Raw genomic sequence first — 8539 nt, forward strand, 5'->3', positions numbered from 1 at the left:
GCCTTCATCAACTGCATCAATGCGGCGTAACATGGAGGCCATCAGTCTGTGGCACTGCGAGGTGTTATGGAAGCCCAGGTTACTGCAGCCCCCAAACCACAACTTGCTTCTCCAGTGAGACACGCTTGGAGGCACGTCTTACAAAGCTAGCTCATTGCATTATGGTTAGTAATACCAGACCAGACCAGTCTAGATTGTTTTGGTGTGAGTTGCAGAGTGTTTGAGAAATCAGCCGTAGAGATGTCTGCCTTCTCTCCAATATAATGTAACTAGATGGCACTCAGCTTGTGGTGCTCAACGCAACAACAACAAAAACTTTGAAAAACTCAACAGCAATGTCTCTCAACAGAAATCATGATTACTTACTTAATTATTACTCGAGATAATCCACAGACCTTGTTGTGAGCAGTTTCATGTAGGAACTATTTTCTTTCTCCCGAACTACACCTGCCAACTGTATCATCACGCAGAAGGAAGTGTGCATCTACTAAAAGCTCACACAGCACCACAGAGCTAGCTAACTAGCTAGCTAACGCTTCCTTTTGCACAGTGATACGTCGGCGGGTGCAGTTTGGTAGAAAGAAAATAGTTCCTACATGAAATGGCTCACAACAAGGTCTGTGGATTATCTTTAGTAACTGGCTCATGAATTCTGGAATAAGATATGGCTGTTGAGTTTTGCAAATGTATAGCACTGCAGGTAGGAGAAAAAACATGTATTTTGATTTTAGGAAAAATTGTACATACATAGGTATTAACAGAAAATGTTCTGTTAATACTTGTGTCTCAGAAACTGATATGTAAAATCTTATTTCTAAAGTGACTTGAGCTTTCAAATAACTGCATCTTTGTAGAGTAAAAATGACCATAAATCCTCTAAAATATAGCAGAGTACAAATATAAAGAAGCATAAAATGGAAACACCCAAGTAAAGTGCCACAAAACTCTACTGAAACACAGTAAAAAGTTAATTAAATGTATTTAGTTGCTGTCCACCACTGCTAATATTGCATATATCATAATGTAACACTGACAAACATCATTCTGCTGCACAGTGAGTACTTTTACTTGTGATCCTTTCAGTTCATTTTGCTGATAATACTTCAGTGCTTTCACTTGTGAGGATTTTTAATGCAGGGCAGAGTACTTTTACGTTGTTGTACTGCTACTTCTTACTAAAGTAAAGGATCTAAATTCATTCTTCCATCATGACTTTGTACAGCACATCCTTAAAAAAGGTGGAAAGTGCATTATGCAAGTGGCTTAACACTGGCGCTTATATTTTTAGTCCAAAATATTGCACATTGAAAAAAAAAAAAACAATCAAACATCTTAAAAACACAAGTGGAAGGAATAAGTATTCCACATTTATAGTTTTTTTCTCAGACTTGAATATTTCCATTTGGTGAGATGATATTCCATGTTTGCAAAATAAGCTTTTGGACAAAACATACAGGGTAATATTGAAAATAAAATGCACTGCCATTATTTTAGGTATCCACCAGGAGGCATAGGTGCTAGAACAGCGTTTCATGTTTCCCCTGTACTTCTTTCAGTATGGCTTACTTTTCCTCAGAGCAAAACAAATTCTCTAAAAACAGCTTTTATGACTGGGTTGAAGTCCAAATGTGCTTTGTGTATTGTGAAAGCAAGTAAAGTCAATAAATAAGGTTAGATCACAGTGTGTATTTTTGGTGCCGAGGCCTTGGACTCTCAGTCAGGTCTGTCCTCTGGGATCATTTGTCCAGAGTTCTCCTTGGAGGAAATGAGGTCAGTGGGGCTGTGGATGTGTCCATTTGCCTGAAACAAGACGTTTAAAATGATTTCACAAGGTCTGTAGTAACATGTATTATTATAAAAGTATCACATTAAGTGTTGTGACACTCACCTGCAGGGTATTATTTCTGATGTTTTGCTGTGTATCATCAGGGCTGCTGCTGGATATCCACAACACCGCCAGCTTCAATAACATAAACTCTGACACCAGAGCTGTCAAAGACAAACAGGTGCTCTTCAGTGTTGACCAGCCAGTTATCACGAAAGACGGGATTTGTCCTTCATTTCCCACCAAACATGGAGACATAATGGACACTTTGAAAACGCCAGCTGGGAAATCACTGGTCTCCTGAACACATATTATTTGACAGATGTGTGTAGCATATGTTTTGTATTTAATCTTTTGAAGATTATGTGAGTGTGTGAGTCTACGTGCCAGCTGACGCACCAGCGCGTTTTGGACACTGGGCACAGCTGAGCGCGCGTCCCGTGCGGATTGCGAAAGTTTTGGGTGACATAATTTATTAATTTCCCTGCAATCTTTGTCCTTCACCCGGGGTGGCGACTTAAACGCCACAGTCAGTCTTCTTCCCACCAGAACACGGTCTCCTTGCAGGAAAGCCTCCCACGCTGTCGCCTGGTTTGACCGGGCGCGCTCAGCTGGCGAGCCGCCGGCCAGGCCGAGGCTGTACGCAGAGGAGGCAGGCCGCTTGGTCGGCGGATTCCTGGTCCAGATATTTCCGCGACACCGGAGAACAGCAGACAAAGCTGAGGCGGAGGGTGTGGAAGCCATGGTGGTCGATGATATCCACAACAGTCTGCCTCTGTTTCCCCTCTAAGGTTTCTGATGTCCAACCTCTTTCCAAGCAGTCACATAACATATAAAGGTTAATTTGCGTAAGGAGTGGATTGGGGGGGGGGGGGGGGGGGGGGGTCTTTGAGCTCTGGTGGACCCGACCATATTTGGGGTCACAGGAGGGTGTGTCTTAAGGGCAATGTGAGGAGGGGGAGGGGGGGGGGGGGGGGGCACTTAGAAGTAGTTATAGGCTAGTGGAAGCAAAATGCATCAGATTCTATAGGCTGATGACTGGTGGAATTTACTACATTTACCCAAATACTGTGTTTTGAGGTAAATGTATGTTTTGTTGGGTATTTCCATCTCTCCTACTTGGTAGCTACTTCTACTCCTCTGCTTTTCACGGGGAAATACATGCACTACATTTACTGGTAACCATTCTTTTTAGATTTTACATTAAAGGAGCAGTGTGTAAGAATTAGGGGGATTTAGTGGCATCTAGTGGTGAGGACTGCAGATTGCAACCAGCTGAAACTGCTCCCGGTTAAAATTCCCTCAGTGTTTACTGCTCAGGAGGTTTTTACTGGGAGCCAAATTATCCGCAGAGGTCTCTTCCTCTCCAAAACAAATGGACCCGGTGATTTAATCTGGTAAAAACACTGAATACAGCAGTTTAACATTAACCATTGTTGAAGCCACAATAACATTATTTGTATTTGTTTTGTTCTACATGTAAATAAATGCAGTTTTGTTGTTTGTACATGTGGTGGTGCACTCAGACAGGAAAATGCAGGTGATATAGGTGATGAGCAGCAAGTGTGTGACGGGGGAAGCAAACAGTTTTTTGACTGTGTTAAGTGTGGCAGTATGAAGAGTTTGTGGCGTGTTGAAACTGAAATTGTTGAATGGACACTTACCTGTGATGGACTCTGAAACTGTTGAGTGGAAAATTACCTGAGATGAATTATGGACAGACAGTGTTTTTACCTATGTGAAGGTGAGCACGTGTGAAAATAAATGGGTCGTTGCACTCAAAGAAACCTGACGAATTGGACATTGGTTTATTGTTGTTGCCCAGAACACGCGTCTGAACAATTTCTTCCCGTTCTCCCCTCAGAGTCCTATTTTATTGATAGACTCTACACTAACTACGGTGGCCGACATGAACATGCAAAAATGCGAGTGGCCCTAATTAGAGCCAGTGTTTGGTTTGTCTGTTCTAGGCTACTGTAGCAACATGGTGGTGCAACATGGTGGACTCCAGTGACAAGGTGCCGCTCCCTGTGTAGATATAAATGGCTCATTCTAAGGTAACGAAAACATGATTATTCTTATTTTCAGATAATTATACACCAGAGAAAACATTCTTCTTCTTCTTATTATTATTATTACTATTATCATTATATTATATTTCAGATGTCCATGAGTTGTTAGCAGATCCACCCCAGATGGTTTCATTGAAATAACTGCTCATTTTTAAAGCAGGGATACGATACAAATACAACACAAACTTGTGAACTTGTGTTAGCAGAGCTTTGTTTTTTTTTCTTCTCTCAAGACCATTTAGCACCTCAGAACCCTTTTGTAAATAATGTAGTAAAAACTAGTTGCACCTGGACCAGGTACAACAGTTAAATGCTTCTTACTCACTGAAATATCAATGCTAACAGTCTAATTAACGTATCAGTCACAGGGGCCATTGTGCAGCAGGACGAGTACTTTTACTTTTGATACTGGAGGTAAATTTACCGTATGTTTAGTTTTGCGAATGCAGGACTTCTAATTGCAATCAAGTATGTTTACGTTGCAGTGTTGGTACTTTTACTTAAGTTAAAGATCTGAATATTTCCTGCCTGATCATTTGCTTTTTTATTTAAACTCGTAATCTCCAAAATAACTGTCTTCTCTGTTAAAGTGGAAGTTAAGTGCAAGTTACAGAAACTGTACTTGAGTAAATGTACTTAGATACTTTCCCCCTCTGTCTTCAGGGCAGGCAAGTGTAAGTCTTCTCTGTACATCGTTATATAACTATTATGCTGTTTCTAACTTGCCTCTCAGTTTCAGGGGGGACACAGGGGACACATTTGCTGCCCTGAATAAAAACATAAAAGTAGCAGAGGACTTTTATCTTGACCAAATTACAGACATTTACACTATGACTTGATGCAGAGAGGGCACAAATTGGTACCTAAAAAATCACCAGACCGCAGGAAATTAGGTTGATGTTCAAACTTTTCTGGCAGGGGACCCCATCCCCCCTGTTTCACATGTGTCAATGTCAAGACAAAACCTACGCCCTTGAAGGCAGCTGCAGAAAACTCAGCTGAAGCAGATAAGCTGAACGACTGCAGGGGGGACAGACTTAAAATCATGTTTTGTCCACACCTCACCAAAGAGATGAATTGCATAAGCACCCAGAAGGAAATGTCATGACGGTAAAGACACTTGTGTTGTCAAGCAGGTTCGTCCGCCTGAAGAGCACAGAGGAGCAGCCAAGGAGGAATTCAGAATTCAAGCCACCACCACGTTAACTGGACTGTTTACACCACTAGAGGGTATCAGGTGTCTGAAGAAGACATGGGGGTTCCTGAAGGCAACAGGCAACAAACAAATCTGTTTTGGGTCAGCAGAGGACAAGTGTCATCAAAATGGACAAGTAGTCCCCTCTATACTGTACTCACAGAGAGAAAGGAGAACAAAAATCCAGTTAGTTTATAGAAATAAAGTTGTTACCATGTGTTTTGGAAAGTGGAAATTTTCAGTTTTCAAATCTGGAAATTGGGAAATGAAGCAAAGAGCTTTAAATGTCTAAATAAAATGTTTTATTTGATGATAAAATTGGGATTAAAGTCTATTCTTAGGCGTGAAAATATATACAAATATATAAATCATCTATGGCTATGTACAAACAGTTGGTTTATAAACAAAAGCAGTAAGAACTAAAAACCCTGAACTGGTTACAGAAGTCAACCTGATGAAATCAAATGATACTCAAGTCCTTTCATCAGAGTTAAGTGCATTTAAACATTTACAGCTTATTATTCGTTATGGACAGATTCTAAACACGCACAGTACTTCTGGCTTTCACAGTAATCACAAGCATGTTCAGAGAAAACAAGTTTTCCCTGTTCATTCCCCACATCTTTGAGCCTGTGTATCCTTCCTTTAAAGAAATGTCGCTACCCTTGTTTCCCTTCATTTCTTCACTTCACCACACTGCGAACCGGACTGAATGTGTCCCAGTGCTTAGTTTTTCCTTCACCAAGAGGACAAAAGGAGGCAAAAGCATCACTGAGAGTCACGATGATATTCTCTCGCTCCACTTGAGTCTCATCTCCACAAATTGTCCACCCCTGACCCTCCACTCAGGGTCTAGTCTCTGGAGTGAATGCACCTGGTGTGCCTTGTGACGTTGTGTTCCCTGGAGGAACAGGCCTCCGGTGAACAACCACATTCGGTATGATAACAAACGCCAGAATCCCCACCAGCATGAGCGCCACTGTGATGGTGATGATGGACGCCACCACGACGTAGTAGCACTGGTCTGACCGAAACAACCTGCGCAGGCGACCTCTGACCCTGTTTGGAGGCCTGCCTACATCCACCACAGTGGTTGGGGGTATTCCCTGCTCCAGTGCAGCCATATTGAGGTCACCACCTGCCGTCATCTGGGCCTCCTGGCTCTTTTGGGGCAGGGTGAGGATGTTAGACTTGGTCGGGCTGGTGGGAGGAGGGTTCTTCAGGAGCAGTTTGCCCTTGCTGCGCTTGAAGCGGATGGACAGTGCTCTCTGCATGTCCGGTGGCAGTTTGCCTATGATGTCCTGATTGTTGCCGAGGCGAGGCAGGTCCTGGCCATGGGGGAGGTCGGTCAGCTCACGACATACAGGGCAGCACAGGGTCTTGAGCTCAGGGGAGGTCACGTTGATGCGAGCGAGGCACTCCAGGCAGAAGGTGTGCCCGCACGCCAGCAGCTTTGGGGTCTTGAAGATGTTATCGTATGAGCAGAAACACACAGCGCACTCTGTTTCCTCCACATCATCTTCAGGGGCCTTCACCTTCCTCCTGTCGCTCTCCCCATCTTTCCTGTGTGGTCTCTGGGCCTCCTCGCTCCTTCCCCGCTCCCTCCTCTCCCCCTGGTGCCTGTCTCGTTCTCTCCTCCTGCCTCTTTCCGCCCTCTCCGAGTCGGTGCTCCTCGACCTCCTCACTTTTGCAGGCTTCTCCCTCTTCAACATGTCCTCCTTGCTGTTCCTCTCTCTCTGGCTGAACTTGGGTTTAACATTTTGAGCCTGCCTGGCTCCGTGGCTGTGTCTGTCCCTATCATCACTCATGTTGGAGGGGTGATGTTAGAGGTAGAGTGCTGGCTGGAATCTGATTCACAGGTTCCTGACAGGAGCTGTGGAAAATCAAACACTGGTTAAGTGTACTGGCTCCCAAAAAAACAGCAGAGCAGGAAACAGACTGTTGGAATCCACCTGCACGGCCGTCACTGCTGCTTCATGATGATGAAGCAATTACACCTAATCTGTTGCTATCTAACATCTCTATTGTATCAAAATGCTATCTGTTGATTTTGTTCATGTATTCAACATGCATGCGCAGCTTTTGCCTTGATAATGAGTTGCTCTATTTGTTTAATAGGCTTTCCTGCAAACACGTCTGTAGCAAGAACAGCAGAACTGGAAGTGCTTCAAATAGATTTTGGCGAGTGGAAATCTTTGTGATCCAGCTAGTGTGTTGAAACCTGTAAAATAAAACTAAAGCAAGGGTGACACTGGTGTGCAGCATGGCTTCATTGTTCTGAAATGTCACAGCAAGCATTCCACCATACCCATCCATCTTGCATAGTCAGTCATTAACTCAAAGTTTGTCTGTCCAGGAGGCACACAAGGAACAATTAATCCCTTGACAAAGTTTAAAAAAAAAAAAAAGTACATGTTGACATTTGCAACAAGTTTAGGTGTTGGTACAGGTGTACAAGTTCTTGTTTGTGAAGGATTTAGGGGCTTTGAAATAAGTAAATTTTGCCGGCTAAGCAGAGAAAAAGTTGACAAAGAACAGGAAAGTAAATAATTGGACAGAATTCGTACGCACACACTGACCTGCTGAGGTAGATGACTGTCGGATCACGTTGTCAGAGATGATCTCACAAGTAGAAAAATCCTTTTGGGTGTCAGTGCGGTGAAAACTGGAACACTGTCAAACTTCATTACTAAAAAAAAAAAAACTATTTAAAGCATTACTCCTAAGTGTTGTGGTCTCTCTGCAGTCCCTGCTCTCCTCCTCCTCTGTAGCTTTCCTCTCATATGTTGTTTTCTAATTGTAACACAGCACTGCCTCCTCTGAACCCTCCTCCTCCTCCTCCTCCTCCCTTTTTCTCTCTCCTCTCGTCAGACCAGTTGGACCAGCTGTAGTGAGCCAGTGCTTTTTTTTTTTTATTATGTTGCATGTGTAGATAATCAGGTCTTGGATAACTCTCATGAGTATCCCTGCACACAGCAGAACCTATGTCATACTAGTAGTATTATGTGGAGGCAGCTCTGCATACAGTTACAGCTGCATTTTCTTATCAGTCAATTGAACTTAAGGATCAAATATTTGTCAGCCTTTTTATTTAATTGTATCTGAAACAGTGTCAGAGGCATGAAGGGTCACATGGTAGAGAAGCACATGAATATTTTTTTTGCTCTACGTGACTTTATGTGATATGAATCAAGAGTTGGGAAAATTCCACTGTCTCTGCATAAATAGACAAGAGTTCAGTACTGTCAACACTGCAGGTATCAGCACCTCATACCTGTCATACCTGCGATACTCTCTTAACACTTTGTGGGTTTACCACCCAGACAGGACGAGCTGCCAAACCCAACCTTTCATCCTCTCTGCACTGCCCCAGTTACTCCCTTTGTGTCCGAGCTCTTCTGAATGACCGAGAATACACCTCGACTGTGACCAGGTCGCGAACGTATG

At 43.2% G+C, this 8539-nt stretch overlaps 2 protein-coding genes across 2 annotated transcripts; both read right to left on the reverse strand.

The window, feature by feature from the left end:
- Positions 1-1345: 1345 nt before the first annotated feature.
- Positions 1346-2569, reverse strand: LOC117265633 (uncharacterized). The gene is made up of 2 exons (XM_033640221.2): positions 1889-2569; positions 1346-1800 (listed from the first exon to the last, which is right to left on the reverse strand). The coding sequence occupies exons 1-2, from the start codon at positions 2567-2569 to the stop codon at positions 1714-1716; spliced, it is 768 nt and encodes a 255-aa protein (XP_033496112.1). The 3' UTR covers positions 1346-1713.
- Positions 2570-5371: 2802 nt separating this feature from the next.
- Positions 5372-7904, reverse strand: rnf183 (ring finger protein 183). Its single transcript, XM_033639998.2, has 2 exons — positions 7672-7904; positions 5372-6965 (listed from the first exon to the last, which is right to left on the reverse strand). The coding sequence occupies exon 2, from the start codon at positions 6898-6900 to the stop codon at positions 5938-5940; it is 963 nt and encodes a 320-aa protein (XP_033495889.1). The 5' UTR covers positions 6901-6965; positions 7672-7904; the 3' UTR covers positions 5372-5937.
- Positions 7905-8539: the final 635 nt, after the last annotated feature.

This window comes from Epinephelus lanceolatus, chromosome 10, assembly GCF_041903045.1.
Source record: "Epinephelus lanceolatus isolate andai-2023 chromosome 10, ASM4190304v1, whole genome shotgun sequence".
NCBI classification, from domain to species: domain Eukaryota; kingdom Metazoa; phylum Chordata; class Actinopteri; order Perciformes; family Serranidae; genus Epinephelus; species Epinephelus lanceolatus.